The sequence below is a fragment of the Spinacia oleracea genome, chromosome 5 (assembly GCF_020520425.1).
Source record: "Spinacia oleracea cultivar Varoflay chromosome 5, BTI_SOV_V1, whole genome shotgun sequence".
In the NCBI taxonomy this organism is placed as follows: Eukaryota; Viridiplantae; Streptophyta; class Magnoliopsida; order Caryophyllales; family Amaranthaceae; genus Spinacia; species Spinacia oleracea.
This window is the reverse complement of record NC_079491.1, coordinates 37,934,084-37,958,905: the sequence shown is the minus strand read 5'-3', so window position 1 is coordinate 37,958,905 and position 24,822 is coordinate 37,934,084. Positions and strand designations below refer to the sequence as shown.

Sequence of the window (24,822 nt, the reverse complement as noted above, 5' to 3'; positions counted from 1 at the left end):
ATATATAAAAAACCCGATAACAATGTGAATAAACCGAGAACAAGATAAAAACCCGAGAAAAACATAAAAAAACCGAGAACAATATAATAAAAAACCGAGCACAAAATATAAAATCCGAGAACAATATACTAAAAAAACGAGCACAAAATATATAAAAACCCGAGAACACCATAAATTATAGATTGAGTTACCAAAGTTGAGTTACAAGTGACCCACCACATGTCTAACACTAGTCAATTGTTTGAAACTAAGCAAAAGTACACAAAATTAGACAAATGTTGACTGTTATAAACAAACCAAAGTTGACTTTTACAAATTTAGGTGTTGTTTTGAGAGATGCAACTCTTTTGGGAAGGTTGTGACCCTTGGAAATCATTCACAGGAACAGATGCAGTGTTTCCTCTGTTTTGGGAGGTGGTTGCTGTTGCTTTCCCTTTTGTTGCTGTTGCTTTCCCTTTTGTTGCTGCTGGGGCCTTCTTCTTGCCTGCTACATGCTTCTGTTTTGCTGCTCTAGAAGGTGGAATTGGTTGAACTACATGTGTTGTTTGTGCATGGAATGCAGACTGTGAAGGTGTTGTTTGTGCATGGAGTGCAGGTTGTGAAGGGGTTGCCTGTGAAGGGGTTGCCTGTGAAGGTGTTGGTTGTGGTTGTGTAGGGTCTGCTACCCTTTTTCTTGGCCTTCCACCTTTCTTTTGAACTCCAATGTCAGCCAAACGGGGTCTGGTACAGCTCTTCTGGTAGTGGCCCAGTCCACCACACCTCTTGCACATATTCTGCTTCTTTGTTCTCTTCACCCAACTGCTTCCCTTACTGCTTCCCTTCTTTCCCTCCCCTGGCTCCTTCCTTCTCTTCCTTTTTGATGGCCTACCAGGCATAAATTTGTAAGCTGGCGGGAGAGGTTGTGGATATGGAGTTGTTTCCCATTGTTTTGGTCCTGGCATTGCATTGAATTTTGGGGCATATGTTCTAGCATAGGTGGCCACATGATATGCTTGGTGAACAAAGTCTTCGTAGTCAAGTCTTCGTTGGGCTATACAAGCCAGGGCATGCCAACATAGGATCCCCATCAATGTCCACCTATAACATCCACATGTCTTGTTCTCCAGATTCACCACAAAGTAGTCCCCACCATGCTCAACCTCAAACACATGTAGATCGGCTTGGATCAGTCTCATGTTGTATATCTCCTTCTGGCCCATCTCTATCATCTTCACCACAGATGGCATGATTGTGCCTTCAAAGTTCTTCAACCCTTGCCTTTTTGCACAACATCTCATCATGACATACCTTCTGATCCATTCCATCAAGGACAGGATTGGTTTTTTCCTTGCATCCTTCAACACATTGTTGAAGCTTTCACAGCAGTTGTTCAATAACATTCCTGATTTGGCCCTAGGACTAAAACCATGCCTAGACCAATGACTAACAGGAATTGCAGTGAGGTAATTGAATGCCTCAACACTCAACTTCTGAATCTCAGCCATGTTACTTTTGAATTCATGCTGTACCAACAGGAAAGACATAGAACAATCAGACTTCACTCACTTGCATTCAGAAAAAACAATTTAAAGTCAAATCAGTTTACCTTGGTTGATGACCTTGCTGCCTTCCAAAAGAACTCTCTGTAAACCTCCCCCGGGAATTTCAGTTTGAAGTTGGCCCATATATGCCTACAACAGAACCTTGTTTCTGCATTGGGGATAACAGTTCTGAAGGCATCAAGCAACCCCTGTATATTCCAAGAATTGCATTAGCATAGTTGTGTTGACTTCAGCAGAATACAATTGATCTAAGTTGACTTCAACTAAATACAAGTGCCCAAAAGTTGACTTTCACAAAATATTAGTAAGTTATCAATGTTGACTTTGAAAGAATATAATTAATTGACCAAAGTTGACTTTCAGTTGTTAATAAGTCACCAAAGTTGACTTGCAGTTGTTAATAAGTGACCTAAGTTGACTTTCGTTAATAAGTCACCAAAGTTGACTTGCAGTTGTTAATAAGTGACCAAAGTTGACTTTCATAGATAATTAGTGACCTAAGTTGACTTTCATAGATAATTAGTGACCTAAGTTGACTCGGGAACGATTCCAAGTGTTAGACTCGGGAACGATTCCAAGTGCTAGACTCGGGAACGATTCCAAGTGCAAGACTCAGGAACATAATACAAGTAATTACTCACATACATAAATCAAGTGCTAGACTCGGGAACATAATACAAGTATTAATCACATACATAAATCAAGTACTAGACTCGGGAACATAATACAAGTAATTACTCACATACATAAATCAAGTGCTAGACTCGGGAACATAATACAAGTAATTACTCACATACATAAAACATCAAGTGTTATACTAGCAAACATAATACAATAACTTGAAAGCATTGCATACCTTCTGCCTATCAGACATAAAGGCCACTGTATCATCATCTCCTTCCACTACTACTTCATCTTTCTCATGAACCCATGTCACTGCATCTGCTACAGAACCAAGGTCCTTCACCAGGAGCTCCAAAAACCAGACCCATGTATCTGAATTCTCTGTCTCAACCGCAGCCCAAGCAACTGGAAAAATATTGTTGTTCTCATCCTTCCCCACTGCAGTAAGTAAAATTCCTGGGTATGGACCTCTAAGATGACACCCATCCACACCCAAAATTGGCCTACAGCCAGCCCTATAACCTTCTTTACAAGGCTGCAAGCAAATGTACATCCTTTGGAACAGGGGAGGAGGATTTTCAATGCTCTCAAGCTTCACCACTGCTGTGCTACCTGGATAATGTGTTCTAATTGCCTCTACATAATCCCAGACCCTCTTATACTCATCAGCAGAATTACCATGAATCATTTCCCTAGCTAACTTCCTTGCATTGTAACACTTGTAGTACCCCACATCAGACTTCACTTCCCTTCTCACTCTCTTTATAAAATACTCCATGTTCATTGAAGGTTCATCCCTAAAATCTTCTAAGTATCTCTCAGCTAAATACTCAACAGTCACCTTATCATTGTTATGTTGATGCCCACAGATATGCACTAGGTTGCAGCTTTTAATTTGAACAGTATCCTCACCTTTTAATTTTCTGCAATGAACCTTAAATGGACACTTCCTCTTCTATGTGCAAGTGCATTTTAGCATTCTACCAGCCTTCCTAGGGCATCCACATCTCTGTTTACAGTACACACTCACTCTGTGGCTCTTGTTATGCAAGAAATAATAGTTATAACCTGCATCTATCTGATGGTGCCTCAAAGCTTTCCTAAACACTTTATTGGAAGAAAATTTAAGCCCCACAGCTAGCTTAATCTTATGCTTAAAGTCAACATCAGGGTTGAAGACTGGATATTTTACCCCCTCATCATCAGATCCCACTAAACTATCAAGCTCATCATCACTGTCATTCAGATCCTCATCACTCTGTAACTGAACATCCCCATTATCACCTTCCCCTGTAACTTGATTAGGTTCCACTACTTCCTCCACTGGCACCTCCCCCTCTACTGACTGTCTGTGTTCACCCACCCCACCTAAGCCCTGTGCCACAACTTCCCTCACTTCTGTGTCAACAAACTCAGCAAACAGGTCATCATCACTGTCATCCTCATAATCTCCCTCACTCAAATACACAGATTCATCAGTGCTAGACCCACTGTCATAACTAAAATCCAGTTCAGATCCAAAATCACCTGGTTCACTTGATTCTGGGATTGAATCAAGCCCCACACTAGCCTTATTTCTGACAAATTTCCTTTTGTTTTGAGCTGATTGTGAAGCTGAAATTTTGTTTTTTGATGTTTCTGGTATGGTTTGTGAGGTGGGAAGTGAAACTGAGGTGGAATTGGTTGTGTCTGTGTGAGTTTGTGGGATGGTTTGTGAGGTGGGAAGTGAAACTGAGGTGATATGGGTTGTGTCTGTGTGAGTTTGTGGGATGATTTGTGAGGTGGGAAGTGAAACTGAGGAGGTTTGGGTTGTATTTGTGTGAGTTTGAGGGGTGGTAGTTGAGTTGTTTGGAGGTGTGATAACTGAAGTAGATGTTATGTTGTGGTTGTTAGATCTAGGATTTTTGTCACCAGCATCTTGTTGGGCCCCACTAGTACTGCCACCCCCATTTATGCTCCCTGATGACTCACCCTTTGATGACTCACAACCCACTGATGAGTAACCAGAATTAAGGCTACCCAAATCCCTTCCCCTAGGCCCACTCTCACTATCTGAATCTGTGTAAAATGTTACACCTGGACCAAACTTTAAACTATGAAACACTTCTTTCTCAGGCTCATGGATTACATATAAATGGTACCACCCATCTGCTTCCTTACTAAACAAAAAATCTGGAATGTCATCATCACTCACAAGTTTTTTCCTCCCTGTATGCAGAGTCTTCCCGTGCTCCCTATACCATATTGTCCCCTCATCCTTATAGCCTAAATCCCCCTTAATCCAGCCCACAAATTCGAAGTAACAAACTTCTTGGACATTTGGGTGCAATGATAACCCGTACTTACTACTTTCACCTTTCTCGTACGTTGTTTTCCCATTACGACTCACAAATTTACCCCCATGGAAAAGCCTAATGTCTATTGGCTCATTCATTCTAAATACGGGATAATCAACTGGTATCCTCCCGTTAAATCTGTTTTACACACACATTACCAAACAACAAACAAGCAAGAATTTCAGTCCCATTGTCCCATAATTTAAATACCACTTACAAAACAAATTAAGCTATTTCACAACAATTTTAACACTAATCAGGCATAAAAATCAAATTAAACACTAATGACAGGCATATAAACAGCAACAATTAATAAACCCTAAAACAACTTTCGATTAATTTGGGGACAAAAATTTGGGGCTTTTCAACAAAATAGGTTAATTAGCATACAAATTACTTTAATTTATTAATTAATCACTTAAATTAATCTAATTATTCCACTATCAATTAAACAAACCCTAAAAGCCAAAAAAACGAATAAACAACTATTACTGACCTTGTTCTTTGGATCCTTTTGAACGAGAATATTACTGGCTTGCTTTCCCCCCTAGACTTTCTGGTCCCCCCTCCCTTTCCTTTACTCCTTTTCACCATTGAAGCAGACAAAAAGGACGACAATTTCAGAAAATATTCGATGCCAAAAATGGGAAAAAATCGAGTGAAATTGACAGAGGAGAGAGATGACATACCTTATTCAATGATGAGAGGCTTAAATATTGTCTTCAACCACCCAAATTCATTGCATTTGACTGGAGAATTGAATTCCAATTAATGTGAGGAAGGAGAAGGAGCAGAGTCAGGAGAGAGAAAATGTCGAGTGTTTAGTTTTTTTTTAAGGTTTGGGGTTAGTTGGGAATAGTAAAGGGCTGGGGTAAATTGGAGGGAAATTTTAATTTTTTTTTTAAAGTTTTTTTAATCCACGTGTATGACACGTGTTAGTCAACGCCGGAATCCGAGAGTTGACCACCGAAAAATCACTCTTGGTCCTTATTGACAACAAAAAATCTCAATTGGGCCTTTTTTCACCACTTTTTTTAAAAGGTCCTTTTTGACAATTTTTTGGTTTTAAAAGGTCCTTTTTGACAAATTTTTCTCGAATTAATAAGAATTAATTTCTGATTTTGAGAAAGAGGGATGGAGTTGGAAGCATTAATTATAAATTATTAATTATTAATTAATAAGAAAATAAGGATTAAAAAGTAATTTAGATGGTGACATGCTAAAAGTCAACACCAAAAAGCAAATAACACTATTTTTCATTTTTGGCGGAAAAGTGGTTTTTCATCCAGCCAAAAAATCAGTTATCAAACACATTTTTTTGGCTGTTTGACCAGATTAAAAAGCCAAAAGTCATCAAAAAAAGCTAGCTAAAAACCGTTTGCCAATCACCTCTTAAGTCTTATAGGACGCAAATGTCCCACTTCCCCCTTGGAACTTCTTAGCAGATTACATACGGTAGCATTGGTGAATCTGGATCGTTGATGCCTACAGTTCCAGGCAATAGCTTTCATAGGTGAAAAGGGCCTCGCCTTCGCATGCTTATCTCTCAAAACGAGCTTTGAAGTGAGCTGAACCCCCATATTTGTATCGTTACAGTTACCGTCAGAGCTAGAGTTCTAAAAGGATGTAACCTTGTGCTTTTTACAGATTGATGTTTATGAATTTGTGTACTTTTTTTACTAGCACACATGCCTGTAATCTTCTTTCGGGACAAGTTTCACTTTATAACTTTTTTTTTCTTTTTGTGTGTACTATGTATATTTTCTTGGGCATGTTTATTTTATATGAAGTATATATAAAATGTATAACAATTAACTAAAAAAGTTATTTGTAAAAAGTATAGTCGTTAATTATATTACAATCAACAAAAATATTTAACCTAAAAATTTGGCTAATTAATCCAAACAACGGATCAACAAAACAATCAACGAATATAAACTTGCGATTCCATTTTAAATATACCTCTTTTTTTTAACGCATAAGGGACGATTATATTAATAGATTAGAAGGGAATTGTTACAAAAGCAACCTCTGGTAGAGGTAAAACAAACGTCATGAACCTAACAATCCCGGCCCAAAAGAAAACCATCTAACAATCCCAGCCCAAAAGAAACCCGTCCTATACACTATATACAAATCAAAATATTTCCAAAAGAAAATAAACATACCCGGGGCCTTAGACATCCAAAACATGAAACAGAGAGAACTTAGCTGTTGGTAACTTCATCATCCTCAATTTCAGCAATAGCTATTAGAGTAGTTGATGAACAACCAACGACAAAAGGGACAAAATCCTTCCCAAACTTTTGTTTTCCACACGAAATATTGGTCGTACCACCTTCCTTATTCTTGCTAACCTGAATAACATCCTTCAGAGAAGAAACAATTGAGCCAAAAACCATTTCTGAGGCTGAAGCTTGGATTGTAGCAGGAGGATTCGAAGACACATCAGCAACCACCGCATTAATGAGATTAGCCCTCATCATAGAAGCATTTAAACCCGATTCCTCACGACCTTGACGCACAAAATCTGCATTAACTGAGCAACATCTCTAAGAAAAGGAGCTAGCTCATGATGTGAATGCTTTTCAACAACATCCAACATTATCTTCAGGGAGAGAGCATCGATTTCTAATTCCACCTTGTCAAAATGATAATCTTTAGCCATGATAAGTTCATCCCTAGTCGCATAGAGTTCTGCAACCATGGAGGAATGCATATTATATTTCCTAGTGAAGCCAACAAACCATGAACCAGTTGTACTTCTAAACATGCCTCCACCTCCAGCTATATCGCTTGATTTCCAAGCTCCATCAGTATTCAACTTCACAAATCCTTCCCTTGGTGGTTTCCAGGATGAAATACTCATACCCTCAACAATAACTTCCTTCTCTTTTCCTTTATTCTGTAAGACATGATTAGTGACAGACCAATCCAAGAAAAAGAAGTTATACAAAGAAAAAAGATGATTCATTTTATGCTAAAAAAATGTAGTATTTCTAGACTTCCAGATATGCCAAATAACAATTGAAAAAATAACTTTCCAATCCATATTGTGAGAAAAGTTAAAATTGATCTAAGCACTCCAATCAGACGTGAAAAACATATTTAAATCAAAGTCCTTAGTAGTCCAAATTCTTTGGAATATGTAATTCAAAAGAATACTGGATTCAAAGCAATCCATGAAAAGATGTAAATTCCTGCTCAAGACCACATCTAGAACAAAAAAGAGAAATGTAGGAGGCAAAAACATTTAATTTACTTGCAACTGGTAAGATTTGATGCACACAATTCTAAATTAACATTTTATATTTAAAAAGAACCCTAATTTTCCAAATCGATTTCCAAGAAAACAAATTAGGGTTTGGAGGAATGATGTCACGAGCAAGGGAATGTTAGGCTGACTTGATAGTCAAAATTCCTGTTTTAGAGAAACACCATCATATGAAATCCTCATTTTCATCCTAATAAGACAGAGATAAGAAGAAATGAGATTAACAATGCGAGGAGGGAGTAAATGTCTAATGTCATCCAGAAACCATTTCCCATTTCTTATAATATGAGAGACAAACCAATGGGTTTTAGAGTTCGGAACATCCTTATCTATGAACTTATAAATAGGCCCTTCACCAATCCAATGATGATACCAAAGAGAAGTAGTTCCCCCGTTGCCTATACCAACAATTAGACCTTTCTCTAACAACTCACGACCTTTAAGAATATCGCTCCATAATGGAGATTGGTTAGCATTTGGGATACAGTCAAAGAAAGCAGAATTCCTTAAATATTTTTCATTTAAAATTCTAACCCATAATTTGTTAGGATTGGTAAGAATATTCCAACCTAATATTTCCATGAATACTATGTTCTAATCCTTAAGTCTCCTAATTCCTAGGCCTTCTATTTCCATAGGCCTAATGATCATTTTCCAGGAAGTACGAGGAGCATAATGAGATATATCCACCTTATTCTAAAGGAAATATCGACATGATTTTTCAAGGGTGTAATAATAGAACTAGGCAGAATAAAATTCTGCATGGCATACAAAGGATAGGAATTAAGAACACTTTTAATTAAGGTATTTCTTCCTGCCATATTGAGTAATTTTGATTGCCAACCCCTAATTCTATCGGTAGTTTTATTCAAAAGACCCAAATAATTATCAATCTTCGGCTTATTAGGTCTAATATCAACTCCTAGATATTTACCAAAGGAATGAGAGACCTTAAACCCTAAAGAACCTACTACATCCCTTCAAACAGAATGACACATCTTAGTAGGGAAAAATATAGTGGATTTAGTCATACTAATATGGAGACCAGACATGTTACCAAAGGTGTGAAGCGTATCCATAATGGTGCTCAAATTAGAAGGAGAAGCCATGCTAAATAAAATACATCATCAGCATAGAAGACATGAGTGATATGAATATTTTATCGTAATAGGAATCGCCTTCCAATTACCCTTTTCCACTTCCTTTTCTATAAGATTAGAAAATCTATCAAGACACAAGACAAAAATATAAGACGATAAGGGATCACCTTGCCTAATTCCTCTTGATGGGTGAAAACCTTTACAAATTTCTCCATTCCATAAAACAGAAATCAAAGGTTTAGTAATACAAGACATAATTAAATTGATTAAATAGTCAGGAAATTGAAAAGAAATTAAGGTATCTCTAATAAACGACCATTCTTGACTATCATAGGCCTTAGTGATATCAAGTTTTAAAGCCATATTATTTTTTCTTTTTTAGCTTTATGAAATAAATAAGCCATTTCTTTAACCAAAATTACATTATCCTCTATACCTCTTCCTTTGATGAAACTCGATTGTAAAGGACTTATAATTCTACTCAAAATGGGATGAAACCTGGACGAAATAATTTTAGTGATGAATTTATAAATGGTATTGCATAACCCTATAGGTCTAAAATCACTCATAGAAGATGGAGGATCCTTTTTAGGAATAAGAGTGATATAAGAATCATTGCTATCTGTTGGAATTTTACCATTACGAAAACAATCACGACAAAATTCATATACTGGAACTCTTAAAGAATCCCAGTGACGTTGATAAAAGACAGGTTGAATACCACCGGGCCCAGAGTTTTAATAGGATCCATACAGAATAAGTTTTTCCTAACTTCGTCCAAAGATAAAGGAGTAACAAGATTACTTTTGTCCCTGTCATCTACTCCGTATAACTATAGGATTCACAAAGGAACTAACTCTATAAAATAAATATTACACAAATTTATAATATTGTTATTATTTATTTAACTTTGCTCATGATTTAACTATTCCTTATAGTAGATAGACCTAAAATCCTAGATAGATCGGTTGTGATCTAGACATATCAATTCTGATCTGGATATGATATGTACAGATCGGTTCTGATTTGGGGATGATATGTACAAATTTAGTTCTGATATGGATTTGATCAGTAGAGATCTGGACATGATTTATACAGGGCAGTTTTGATCTGGACATGATTTGTACAGACAAGTTCTGATATGGACATGATCTGGACATATCGGTTTTGATCGAAATAGATCAATTCAAATTGGGACATGAACTGGACATACGGGACATGATCTGGACATATGGGTTTTGATATGGACATGATCTTGACAAATTAGTATAGATTTAGACATGATCTAGATAGATCGATCTGAATATATGGGTTCTGATCTACATGTATGAGTTCTGATCTAGACATATGGATTTTGATCTAGACATGATATGTGTATATCAATTATGATTTAGACATGATCTACATAGATCAATACTGATCTGGACACGATCTGTACAGATCAGTTATGATTTGAACATGATCTATACACATCAGTTCTGATCTGGACATGATCTGTACAGATCAGTTCTGATTTGGACTTGATCTATTCTGATCTAGACATGATCTGTATAGATTAGTTCTGATCTGGTCATGATCTTTACAGACCAGTTTTGATCTGGACATGATCTTTACAAATCAGTTCTGATCTGGTCATGATCTTTACAAACCAGTTCTAATCTGATCATGATATGTACAAATCAATTCTGATATGGACATGATCTTTGCAGATCAATTCTGATCTGAACATAATCTGTACAGGTCAATATCTAAACTAGTTATAATCTAAACATATGGATTCTAATCTGGATATGATCTGTACAAATCGATTATGATCTGAACATATTGGTTCTGTAAGGGTCGGACATGATTTGTAAGGATCGGTTCTGATCTAGACAAGATCTTTGCAAATCTGAACATGATCTCGACATGATCTGTACAAATCAGTTATGATCTGGATATTATCTGATCATACCGATTCTGGTCTGGATAATGATGGTTCTGATCTATAAAAATCAGTTTTGATGTGGACATGACTTGATCATATCGTTTTTGATCTGGACTTAATGGTTTTAATTTGGACATGATGAATTTAAACGTTTTGTTAATGTTTTTTATGCCTTAAATAATAATAATAATAATAATAATAATAATAATAATAATAATAATAATAATAATAATAATAATAATAATAATATAATATGGTCTGATCTGATCTGATTTGAATTTATTTTTTCTGATCTAATCTGATTTAATTTAATTTGATTTGATTAAATTTGAAATAAGTAATAAGGTCATGAAATAAGGTGAACTAAACAAAGGCCTTGTAAATAAGAATTGGTGAAAAATCGTAGGGGATATAAAAAACTAACGTAGAATTGTTATCTTGAAGTACACGTACACCTGAACGGTCACCGTCTAAACTAATGAACCTGAAAGAGCCGCGTGTAACCTACCGCCGACTCAATTGTAAGAAAGCATTCACTACTTTACTCTATCAGTCGAAAAAAGAAAAAAGTTATCAGAATTGAACACCTCTGCAGGCAGCCATGGCAATGGCGACTCGCACAGCCATGGTTGCATCTTCATCAAATTCAATAAAATCTTGTTTAATTGTTGTTCATCGCCGTGTTATTAATCTTTTAAAGCCTAGAGTTAAATGGACCACATCATCGTCGTCATTATCACCTGTATCGGCTGATTATAAATCGACGAATCGGGAGACGAAGAAGAGTAATCTGACTGATCGATTATCTGCTGTAATCGAGGTTGCCAATGATCGCAAGGTCCCTCCCGAACTCCGTGGCCAACGCAACAATGTCAGGTTTCTCTCTCCAATTTCTTTCCTTCCTTTCAGGTTTCTAGGACTTTTCATATTAACTGTACCCTGTTCCGATTCTGTATAAAGCATGTACTCCACAATTGTCTATCGCACTTTTGGCTTTTGACCAGTTGATTTTGGACCGAAGTTATGCAAATTGCCAAATTGTTTTATAAAATTACCGTGTTGTGCAGTTGGACATGTATCCGTAACGGGCACTTTAGCTGCCCAATACGGAGCGGGAGTACCAGTAACTCAGTAAGAATGATGATAAAGGTTGTAATAATATGTAATGATCTTATGTAATAATATGTAATTTTGGGTTTGAAGGGTAAAATGAAGTGTCATAGCGGATGCAAAGAAAGATTAAATAATATAAATTAAAAAACGTCGAGATTAAATATTTGATCTTAAAGAGTATAGATTATAGAATATAACTAGGTTATAACCTAAAGAGTTTATATAGTACTCTCTACACAGATGCGGAAAAACCCAAAAAATAGACCTCAAAACAGATAACCCTAGTCCAGCGAGATCCCGTGCTGCGCATTGCAGTAAAGTGTTTGACCGATTCAGCATTATTCTAACAAGAAGCTTAATAATGTTAATTGGTACGGAGTAACATTCACGGGAGTCAAATCCTAGAACAATTTAATGGTATACGAATTATAAATATTTTCACAAAAAAAATACTATGTTCAATTTCATTTGCAAGTTAGGATATTAAATATTTAATCCCTTTTTCATTAATTCTAATTAAAAAACTCTACTTTTCAAATTAAATATGTGACATATCATACTTCCGAATTATTATTTGGTTGCCATAATTGATTTATGGGTGAAAGGAATTTCAAGATGTTGCAACTTTGTAGCATGTTTTTATTTACTGATCCAACTCGCAGGGAGACACTCAACTACCCAAGGAAGGTTTTCCCTTAAGGATTGAATCCTTTTTCAGTTCAAAGAGCATAAAAAAAATGTATAGTTTGAGCCACTAAAAGGTCGAAATTATGTTTTGGGGGTACAGGTTGAACTTTCCTAGAGTATCTTAGAAAGAAGAATGATCAATGAAGCTTTACGATTTAGGGTTGAAAATCTACAAACAAAATTCTTCTCTTTGGAATATTGTACAACTATCTTGCTAGACTAGCTGTTAGGATGGCTGTTGTAGTGATAAAAGATGTTTGATATATATTCATGTTGACAGTGGCAAACAATCTTTGTTGACTGATACAGATGCATGTTTCATGACAATCCTTTTATGACATGGGCAGATCAGAAACCGACATAGTGAATATTGTTGAGAAAAGAATTTGGCAGTCCATGGAAGAAGGTGATTTCGAGAACCTACCTGGCAAGGGAAAACCTTTAGATGTTAGTACAAATCCTCATGCAGCCCCTGATGAGGACACATTATATCGAATTCTATCAAAGAATGGGTGTGCACCGGAGTGGGTTGAACTCAACAAGCAGATAAGGAACGATGCTGCTGATTGGCGGACATCGCTCAAGAAAGCATGGGGATACAAGATCAATGAAAATGATGCTAAATGGAAGGAATCCTCAGAGGTTTTGAAGATTCAAATGGGTGCTATCAATAACAAGGTTGGTTTCCGTTTATTACTCTTGTTATTTTATTTAGTTAATTTTACTCGTACTTGACCAGTACATCAGTAATTGGATTGTGTAATGAATTGAATATACAGGTATTTCGCTACAACCTAGTTGTACCTTTCGGTCACCAGATGAATGGTATCAACTGGGAGAAGGAATTGGATCGCCTGAATGATTCATAACACGAGGATGCAGATCCCTGACTATCACTTTTGCAGTGCAATCTTAGAAGAAAGGCCTCTACTAGCTAGGAAGAATGTGTTATTTCGACAACACAAGCATGTTTCCCACCCTATACAAGTAACAAGTTACAGTGTTACACTATACTCTGTATTTATGAGATAGAAAGTGAGTAGAAAACAATATAATGGAGTAGGTAATAATTAACAACAATAAATTGATAATTGATAATTGATAATTGATAATTGATAATTGTAATAGACTAATAGTAGTCAAGTACGGAGTAGTACTAGTAGTAAAACAAATTGCTTTTTTCTACTCCTACCACTACATACTACTTTATAAACGTCGACATCTTTTTTTTGTGTTTATGTTTCATAGATTCAAGTCAGTCAACCCAAGCCTTATTAAGTCTTTCTAGTACCCAATGTTTCTTAAATGGGTGTGTTTGTGTTAGTTGTAACGGATATTTCATGAAATAACCCCGAATTTTGAAGTAATTCACCAAGTGCCCTTGCGAAAAAACGCGTTATGGTCCGTACGTGACCAAAATTAAAAAATGAATCTCACATGTTAGGGGAAGTGGTTTTTTTTGTTTTTGTTTTTTGAGGGAAATGTAAAGGGGAGTGTTGAAACATAACCTTCATAAACAACACACGTGAGTGTTGTTGGTTTACAGCATTGTCAGCATGCTGATCAACCACTGAACGTAAGCAATGCAGCCATATATACATCAGCACAACAACAACTCCAACAATGCACTAAGTTCCAAGCAAGCTTCTAGAAGATTTCCTAACTGATTTCAGGAGGTTGTTATAGGTTGTTAGAAGGCCTTCTATTTATGATTCATGTAATGATAAGTTGTATGATTTGAGGTGTACAAATCAAGCATTTCTATTGGCTTAAAGACATCACTAAGTGTGATTAGGCAAGCTCTATATATACACCATATTCATTGTAATTCAGTTCATTCATCAATACACAATATTACATTCTTAATTCTCTCTCTCTCGATCTTTTTCTCTAAAACACAATTCATCCTAGAAGGAGAATTCCGACAAGTGTCTTACGTTGATTAAAAAAAATTTGAGTTCGCTTTATAAGGTGTTAAGGGACTATTTCCCCTATTGTTATTTGTCATATGCTTTTATGGTGTAACGTCCTTTCTTGTACGTGTACTCATGTACTCCCCTTTTTTTTTTATGCATCCACACTACAAGAAACGGTGATTTTACGACTGAATTTTCCGACTGTAATAAAAGTGGTCGGTCAATTTAATTTTACCGACTAACTAAAGGTTAGTCGTAAAATTAAATTTTACCGACTAAACATATGTAGTCGGTAAATTTACGATCACATATTATAAACTACGTGAAATAAGTCGACCAAAAACAATATTCCAAAAATCTTGCCGCCTACTATTACCGACTTTTTTTTACCGACTACTTGGTAGTCATTAAAATAAATTTTACCGACTAAATATTTGTAGTCGGAATTTTTACTTACATTTGAAAAAATACCGACTACTTTACGTACAGTTGTGAAAATAGTCGACCACAAAAAGTTACACAAATCACCACAATTCCCGACTAAAAATGTGGTTGTTAAAATTTAAAACCAACAAATTCCCCACCAAACATAGTTTGATCGGTTAATTCACCCCAACAAACGCAAAGACAAATTGAGAAACCTTAGAGCATGTACATTGGGGTTCTTGGAGTGACTCTCCAAGTATCTCTCCAACAAGAATTATCTCTTTGTCAACATTGGGGCTCTTGAGTGGTTCTTGAGGGGCTCTTGAGTAGCTCTTCATGGAGAGCTACTTCAAGGTAGCTCTTGCCTAAGAGCCCTTCAAGAGTTGATTCTTGTTGAAAAGTAGGAAGTAACTTTGAAAATTGGATAGTAACTTTGGTTAAAAACACAATTAATTGTGGACCACCAAATGGTAAAAATGATAATGGAGAGCTCATTTGAGTAACCAACCAATGTTGGGTGTTTTTAAGAATGAATTCTTGAGTGTGTCTTGTAGAGAGATAGTGGTAGAGAGAGAGGGGGTGAGTCCTCCAAAAGCTCTTTTAAAGAGCCAACCAATGTACATGCTCACAACACATCAACCACCATCACCGGCCACCCACCGTCGCCGGCCACCCATTGTCGTCGGCCAACCCACGACGAAGGCAACCCGCGACAGGCAGGCTTCTTGTTTTTAGAATATTTAAAGTAGGAATATTTAATGCAAGATTTAATTGTGGTAATAGTAGTAATTGGTATTTTACCGACTACTTAGTAGTCGGAAAAATCCCGAGCTGCATTTGTAGTAGGTATTTTACCGACTATTGATAAGTGGGTTTTCAACCCACTAAGGATGGTGTTTTTAGGTGGACTTTAGTGTTAGTTTAGTGGATTTCTATCTCTTTTTTCCTTACGTTTTCCAATTTTCTTACTATTCTTAGTTTCACTAGTTTTTATAGTTTTTAGGTCTTTTTCTTCTTTGTTTTTTCTTTGTGTCCCTTGTTTCCTTTCCCTTTGTGTAGGTATTTGGTGATCCACGAGCATTTTGATGAGCCAAAGAGCCAAGAAAAGAGCCGGAGAAACCGGAAAAGCCAAGGAGTCGAACTTGTGCACAACTGCCATACTAAAACGAGCATAACGTTTTTTTTCTACTTAATATTTTCTTGTGATTCCAGTTGGAGATGAAAGCTTATTCCAAGAGCTTTCCAACGAGTGGTCACACGACTTATTTGGACGAGTAACGAAGAAGTTATGGCCATTTAAAGAAGGCTATGTTCGATTTTCCGCGAGAAGACTCATCCCGCCCGGGTCAATCCCGTCCCGCCCGGGACAAGGCATCTCTCCCGCGACGAATTTTACCCCGGGCGGGATTTTGCTACTGGAACTCTTTGTTATTTTTGCCCAGCTCTCTCGTCCCGCCCGGGACAATCCCGTCCCGCCCGGGACGACGTGTTCTGCGATTTTTTTAATTTTGACGGATTCCCCAATGTTAAGGGGATTATTATCGTATTTGGTTTAGAACTTGAAAGACTCTCTCATATTTTCAGATTCTCTCTCTAGAAAAACACTTAGTTGGTTTAATTTACTTGCTTATTTAGATTAATCTTCCAATTCAAAATCAAGAATCAAGATGTATTGTAATTCACATTTTCAGCAATTTCTTCCATTGAAGCTTCATTTGTAAACTCTAAACTTCTCTACTTTTTATTTCAATTAATCAAGTAGTGGTATTATTCAATTCTTGTTCTTACTTATTGATTTCCATCAATATTTATCAACTTATTATCATGTATTACTCGATTATTGTTGTTGTTGGTTTGATTTCCATGGATTGTGAGTAGTAAATTTCTAGGGTTCGGGTGAACCCCTCTTTTGAGTCATGAACAATTGATTTATGCATGTGGGATTTTAGTGATTGGGGGATGTTTATTAGTTGATTGAAAGGGTTTTATTGCTAGTTTTCATGTTTGATCATCATTTAGACTTATTTCTAGTCTCCTCAACCAAGGATCGAAAGATAAAATTGAGTGGTAGGCTCCCTTTTGATTGCTAGACTAAAAGACCATGAAAATAGGGCTTCCAAGTCTATGGGATTATATTGTCATCGTAACTTACGTTTTATTGCTTGAATTCATGTTTTGCACCATGAAAATAGGTTGTAGTTCATGATCAAGTTATCCTTTCTAGCTCGATAGAGTAGTTAGGTGCCTTAGATGACTATCCACTAATTTATTCCCTAACATTGCTTCTAATCCTCATGCTTTTGAACCGTTCATGATTAAATTGAGCGGTGTTGCCCGTACCTTAGTTCCTCTTAATTGAATTTTCATCCTTTAATTATCTTAGTTTGTCCTAATTAGTGTTGAACACTCAACAAATCAAAACACCCCCGACTTGACTTAGCTTTTATATTCGATAGCATTTGGTGGTTGATTCATAGCCTCTCTTGGGTTCGATCCTTTCTTACCCTTTCTACTTAGTTAGGAAGACCGAGTTAGGTTATTATTTGATAGGTTGGCGACGCTCTATCAACTATCCCAAAGGTAGTTGGTAAAATAACGACTAAAAAAGAAGTCAGTATTTTACCGACCACCAAGAAGTAGTCAGTAAAATACCGACTACTTATGTAGTCGTTAATTTTCCGACTACTTATGTAGTCGTTAATTTTCCGACTACAAAAGTAGTCGGTAATTTACGACTACATAAATACCGACTTTAATGTAGTCTGTATTATTTACTGACTACTTTTCAGTCGTAGTTTAGTCAAATTCCAACCAGGGTTAAACCGACCATGCTTTACCGACTACTTTCAGTCGGAAAATGTTTTACCAACTACTGTGTCCCTTTTACCGACTACTTTTAGCCATCGCAAAATCGGTGTTTTCTTGTAGTGCCACTTTTCAAAAAGATATGATTTTTATTTTTGTTTATCCACTTCTACTTTATTCTTTTTTGGCAACTAGTTGTTGGATCGTGCGCTAGCGCGCACGATCCTCCAAGGTATACAAAATTATTTTTCTAAAAATGTTACTTAAAAGCTAGTAACTTACAATTTATGGTAAATGTTAGAAATGAAATGTTAAAGTTAGATGTTGGATGTACATGTAACAGGAAATAGAAATCATATGCGTTTTAAGTGATAGTTCGAAGGTACAATATATAGGAAATTATACCCAAAGAAAACAATACATTTTGTATAGCAATGGAAGGGTGAAACCGTAAATGCTCTATTGTTAAGAATAAGACAAAATAAAACAAAGAAGGAAATGAGGGGCATGCACGTAAATGCACTATTGGGTGAATAGTAATCAAAGTATGAAGCTTTATAAATGTTAGGATTATTGTTTTACTATCTTACCTTTTCCCCATAATAATTACACATTTTCATCATCTATCTCCTACTTTACCTACTATTACCCATCAATTTATTATATCTCTCTTACTTTTTTCTACTTTTTTCTTACACCCAAACATGATTTCTCGAAAAGTAAATGAGAACATAAAAAGCGGGAGTATATATTTAGGACTGACAAGAACAAAGCCAAGGCGTATGCTCGATTGGTAGATTCAGAGTTCGAGCCCGGGTCAAATTGGGTCGTTAACAACTAGAGCCGTACTATTATTATCGGAGCTCAACAAATAGAGTGGGATTAGAAATGAGACAACGGATTTGAACAAACTTATTAAAGTTTAGCAAAAGTCAATCATCAAAATCTCATGTCATATAACCATTGGCATAAAATATCTAAGTTGGGCCAACCATATATAGATTCTCTCCTTATATCTCACCTTATTTTTAACTTTTATCTTGAATACGTTCAAAATCTTTAACCTTTAAAAAGTGGGAGGACGTATTTAATATCTACAGTAATTGAAATAATGACGCGTTTATTTTTAACTACAGTACTACACTTTGTTCGTTTCTCTCCTCTCATTCGTATATTTTATTTGGTTTATTTCACCCTCAAGCAACGTCTCTTCATTTTAATGGAATTATTAATGTTATGGTAAAATTTCTCTCTATTTTACTCTCAATTGTCAATTTCTAGGTTTTCTGTTCTTCTTGGTACTTTTCCCCGTACCTTTTCTCCTTTCTGCTTGAAATTGCGATATTTGATAATATATGGCAGACTGATCATTAGTGTATTAAAGTAAATGATATTACCTTCTCTTCCTTTTCATAGAATTACCTTGAAATTTTAATTTTACCAAAATCAAAATCAGGGTTTAACGAAGCTATTAGCGGATAATACACCGAAATGCATGAAAGAGCAGAAATTCAGAGAGCTATTTCAATCGAAAAATCTCCATTGATGCTAGCATGAATCTCCATTGATGCAGAAATTCCTTGCTTGTTCCTTATTTTCCTTCTAATTCCGCTTCCTATTTTTCAATTTGGGGTTTTATTGTATTCAACAGTTTTTGTTGTTGAATAATTATTTATGTTAAATGTTGTAGATTGCGGTCGGGAGAACTAGAACTAAGATGCTTACAAACGAGGCCGGCCGGCGAAGTCACTACTCTTATTGCAAGAATTGTCCTTTTAGTTTTATTGAGTACTCTGTATATTTTTTTTTTTATTATTCTTGTTAGGAATTAAACACAACTTAGTTAAGTCGACAAGAATACGAAACGGACTTGGAGTCAAATATAAGTTTTGTTTGGTTTATATGTTGTTTCCTGGTGTGTTAAAAGTTTGTAGTATTAAATTACTTGTACTAAGGCTCCGTTTGGTATGGTGTAAAACGTTTTTAGCTAGTGCAAAATGATTTTCCATGGAAAATATTTTTCAAGGGAAAACAAAATTCCAAACTAGTTTTCCTTTGTTTTGTTCCTTAAAAGAAAATGAAAGAAGATGGTGAAGATTGAGGGGAAGAAGGGAGAGGGAGGTAAGGAGGAAAGGTGAAAAAATGGTTTCCCTCCCTTTCAAATGGAAAAGGTTTTCCATCTTTGGGGGAGTTATGGAAAATAGTTTTCCATCCCTTGCCAAACCAAACAACGTAAAATGAATGAAAGGGGAAAAACTGTTTTTATGAAACGTTTTACACCCTACCAAACGGAGCCTACGTGCGACTTTAAGAGTGATTAGTGTGTCTCCTTTTTCTCCCTTCTCTCTCATCTTTTAGGGTTTTAATTTTTTTTGGCCGTTTAGGCCGAAAATAGTCTAATTTTTTCGTAAATATTTCCGGACCTTCTTCTCGTTTTTTCATGTTTTCTCTTCATGTTTTGTCTTTTTTTGTTTCTTTTCCCTTGGTTTTGGTCCTAATTTATTCTTGGGTTGTTTCCAATTTGTTTGGGTTTTTCCTAGATTTTTTCTAGGTTCTTGATTCTTATCAGAATTTTATTTTTAGGGTTTCAAGAATTGGGAAGGAGATTTGAATTCATAAAGGTTTGAGGTTTATCATCAACTCGTCGATCGAAATAATTCGTGCGCAGATAGTGAAAGGATCTACTTGGAAAGATGCGAAAACATCGAAAATCACTGCTCGTGTCAAGTTAGAAGCGATAGAGTACGATCCAACTGTATTTTAGGATGCAAAATAGTAATTATTTTTATCGGTTTTTTCATGAAATGCCCCTGAGGTTTCACGAAATTCACCAAATACCCCTGCGTGTTTCAAAATACATAGTATACCCCTATTTGAACTTAGAGTGCACCAAATACCCCTTGACTTAACGACCGTTAGTGTTCCGTTAACGTTATTTTACCTTTATGCCCTTACTCACCCAATATTCTACATTTAACTTTTTTTTAAAAAAAAATAAAAAAATTCATCTCTTCTTCTTATTCTCTCTCCTCTCCTCTCTGTTGCTCGACCCATCTTTGACATCTTGTCTCTGTTCATATTATTCTTCTCTCTCCTATCTCTTCACAAAACAAAAAAATATTTCTTGCCCATTGATTAGCCTAACCCAACGCGAATTCGTATCCATATTCCAATCTGAATTCAACCTTAAACCCTCTTCTTTGGGTTCGCCCTTCTTGTTTCTCCAATCTCAGTTCAAGCGGCGACTTATCCGACATGATATCGCCTCCGGTCAGCCCATGTTGGTCGCCAATGAGAGCGGATCTCACCGCGGCGTGTCAGGCGTTCGCGACGGTGGCGGAACCGGACAAAAGTTTGGGTTTGCAATTTTCAATTTTTTTACCCAATTTGATTTGTTTGAGGTTTGGAATTTTAAAGATGGATAATGCGGTGAGTCGGAGGAGGGCGATAAACGCGAGTTTCTCCAATCTACCTTCTCGTATGTTCTCCTATGTGTTCTCCTTTGTTGTATCTCCAATCTCAGTCCAATTTGTGGGCGATTATTTTCCAATTGATGATTTCAATTGTTTTTACTCATTTTCCATTTCAATTTAGGGACACCAATTTATTTCAATTTATTTCTCCATTTGGTGAGTTAGATGGGGATGTCTCCAATTCATGCTTTACAAGCCACTATAGCTCAAGGTGTTGCTTTTGGAACTGGAAGTGTCGTAGCGCACAAGGCTGTGGATGCTATTATGGGACCTCGCACAATCCAACATGAAACTGTTGGTACAGAGGTTGACAATATGATTTTGGATCTATGTTGTAAATGTAAAACAATTCATTGAAGGTTGAAGGTTGGCGGCGAATATGATTTCCGCGGATATGATTTCCAATATTGTCAATTTTTCCATATGATTTGGGATCTACGTTGTAAAAACAGCAGAATTTAGGCAGATTAGAGAGAGATTATTAGAGAGAGATTATATATAGACACTAGAATTCGAATTTGTAGTTTAGATTTTCGATTTTAGGAATTAAACTCTCAAAATTTAATATTCTCTTCTTCAATATTATGGGTTTTGTTCTTCAATTTTCACATGTGTTCTTCAATTTTGGGCTTCAAATTCAATTATTAATGGTATAAGCTGTTTGGGTATTTGGTACAAAAAACTTTATAAATAGGTGTATATTATGCAAAAAGTTTATAAATATGTGTATTTGGTGAATTATAAACATGACTTAACGGAGGACTAACGGAAAGTCATAATAGGGGTATTTGGTGAACCAGTTTGAAAAAATAGGGGTATTTTATGAATTTTGAAACGCGCAGAGGTATTTGGTGCATTATTGCAAACCTCAGGGGCATTTCATGAAAAAACCGTATTTTTATTGTAACAGTTAAGTATTTTCTTTGAATTTATAGTATGCAGACCTATTTTATAATTGTAGATGGCGTATGGCTGATTATTAATGATATTGTTCTCCCCAGTCAAAACAGAAAATATATTTACTTGTACTACGTACGTATTATATGTAAATTATAATCAATCAACTTGATTTTTGAGACAAAGCTTGGGAGAGGAGTAATTTTATTCAGATCATATTCCATGCATAGCCCGAAGACAATATTAATCTACTCCGTAGTAATAACATGCATACAATATTATCCATATATCATACTTCGTACGTACGATATCAAACCCTGAAATTAAATGAATAATTAGCCATGGTTTTAACTTAATTTTAAGAACTTTTGTACTCTCCTCCGCCATTTCCACCAGATCAAGACCTCAAACTAGGATTTAGGGATCAGTGGAACCGGCCTTATAGACAGACCCAGAGCCCGATACTGAACCGAACACTGAGCCGGAGCCCGATCCTGAAGTAGACCGAGAGCCCGAGCCGGAGTCAGCAGCAGGCAAGTATTTGGACACAGAAGCTTGTTCAATACTAGGGGAATGGCCGGAACCATAACCGTAGCCAAAACCACTTGTAGGGCCGGCTGCCCATCCCCAACCGTAATCCCAGTTGGGGCCATGACCTCTACCCGAGGCGCCTGTTGATGTTCCGTCATTCCTTTTATTGTTAGCTTGTGCTGAAGGTGCTGAAACAACATCCATTGTCATCTCCATTCTCCGTCCTTCGCCTTCGCTAATGGAGCTATAGCGAGCTAGAGACGGGATAACAAACACAAGTAAGATTGATACGATGGTTTTGAGATGATACATTTTGTATGCTTAATTGTTTTATCAGAGGGTATTTTAATATTGTGGAGATGATAAATGTACAAAACCAGTCTGAAGCTATATATAATAGGAAAAGTATTGAGGATAACGCAGTTATTCTATATGATAAAATATCGAATATAGTAGAATTATGTTATAAATAGGCTATATGATATAAGATATAAGTATATATGAATTAGGAAACCTGAAGAATAGGAGATCTAGTTTGTATTATAAATAGAGGTGTATGCCCACTTATAACATACAACACAATACAACACAATACACCATTATATTTCCCCATCAATAATATATTTTATCATGGTATCAGAGCATGTTAGATTTTGGAATCGATTTACAAAACTTTCCCCTGCCGGTGGGTTAAAAACTTAAACTCACCGGCGAGATTCATTACTATATCCAAAATAATAGATTTTTTATTTGATTATTATACTTCCGCTGTGATTTTTACGTTTCTTCTATTTCATTCTCTTGATAATTTATCGTTCTCCATGTGTCGTAAGATATGGACGGTTCTCCATATATCGTAAGATATGGACAATTTTTCATGTGTCGTAAGACATAGACGGTTCTCCTTCTGTCGTGAGAGAGGTTTTTCATATTGGCAAATATTTTTTTTCCTTGTACGAACGAACATGACTCCTTGAATCGACAGTAACGACAGGAATCCCTGACACGACAAGGCAGACATATGATATATTTTTCTTGTACGAAACCACAGGACTCCTTGAAATGACAGAAACGACAGGACTCCTTGACACGACAAGACAGGCATATAGCATTTTTTTCTCTTGTACGACACGACCGGACTCCTTGAAACGACAGTAAAGACATGACTCCTTGACACGACAAGACAGGCATATGACATTTTTTTCCTTGTACGAAACGACAGGGCTCCTTCAAACGACAGTAACGACAAGACTCCTTGACACGACAGGACAAGCATATGACATATTTTTTTATTTTTCCAATCGCAACGTTCGTGAAACTGCCGTTCCGATTGCGGGAGGGTATTGAGGATAACGCAGTTATCCTATATAATAGAATATCGAATATAGTAGAGTTATGTTATAACTAGGCTATATGATATAAGATATAAGTCTATATGAATTAGGAAACCTATGAAAAGTAGGAGATCTAATTTGTATTATAAATAGAGATGTATGCCATGTATAACATACAACACAGTACAACACAATATAATACACCATTATATTTTCCCATCGATAATATATTTTATCAAAAAGTGAGTGGAAAGGGGGAGATATTATTGTGTGCCAAACATGGAAATCTGGAGATATTATTGTGTGACCAATTTTTTTTGGGTGTATTTTAAGTTTGTGGGTTGTGGTGGTGTGAGTTGGTTAAAACTTTCATAAGCAGCGCACTTGCATGGATGATGGGACGACTCTCTCTTTGTATAGTAGCTAGGGTTTATTTATCTTATTCTTATTTTCTTAAAAATATCTAATCTTTAATTTGTTCATGGTAGGATATCTAATCTAGTAATCTTCGTATATGTGTTGAATATGACTCGGAAATAATGGGTGCAAATGTCCAAGTGCAACCCGCGATTCCATGATATATTACATCCGTTTTATAATAACTTTTATAACTACTATTTGCACAAATCTAATCTAATTTACTTCCTCCGTTTCGGAAATATCGCACCATTTGTTTTTTACACTATTTCCACTACGACTTTGACCATTTGTTGTGATTCGTACGTAAGGAATTTTAGTCATGTGGAATTATGTTAGATTTATATCGATATATATTTTCTAAATATTAATTTTTTATAATTTTTACTTGAACACGATGTGAGATATTATGAGTCAAAAT

At 36.0% G+C, this 24,822-nt stretch overlaps 2 protein-coding genes across 2 annotated transcripts; one reads left to right on the top strand and one right to left on the bottom strand.

The window, feature by feature from the left end:
• Nucleotides 1–6,995: 6,995 nt before the first annotated feature.
• Nucleotides 6,996–7,475, bottom strand: LOC110799413 (uncharacterized). The gene has a single exon (XM_022004676.2). The coding sequence runs from the start codon at nucleotides 7,473–7,475 to the stop codon at nucleotides 6,996–6,998; it is 480 nt and encodes a 159-aa protein (XP_021860368.2).
• Nucleotides 7,476–11,269: 3,794 nt separating this feature from the next.
• LOC110799411 (uncharacterized) lies at nucleotides 11,270–14,437 on the top strand. The gene is made up of 3 exons (XM_022004674.2): nucleotides 11,270–11,678; nucleotides 12,950–13,280; nucleotides 13,382–14,437. The coding sequence occupies exons 1-3, from the start codon at nucleotides 11,404–11,406 to the stop codon at nucleotides 13,469–13,471; spliced, it is 696 nt and encodes a 231-aa protein (XP_021860366.2). The 5' UTR covers nucleotides 11,270–11,403; the 3' UTR covers nucleotides 13,472–14,437.
• Nucleotides 14,438–24,822: the final 10,385 nt, after the last annotated feature.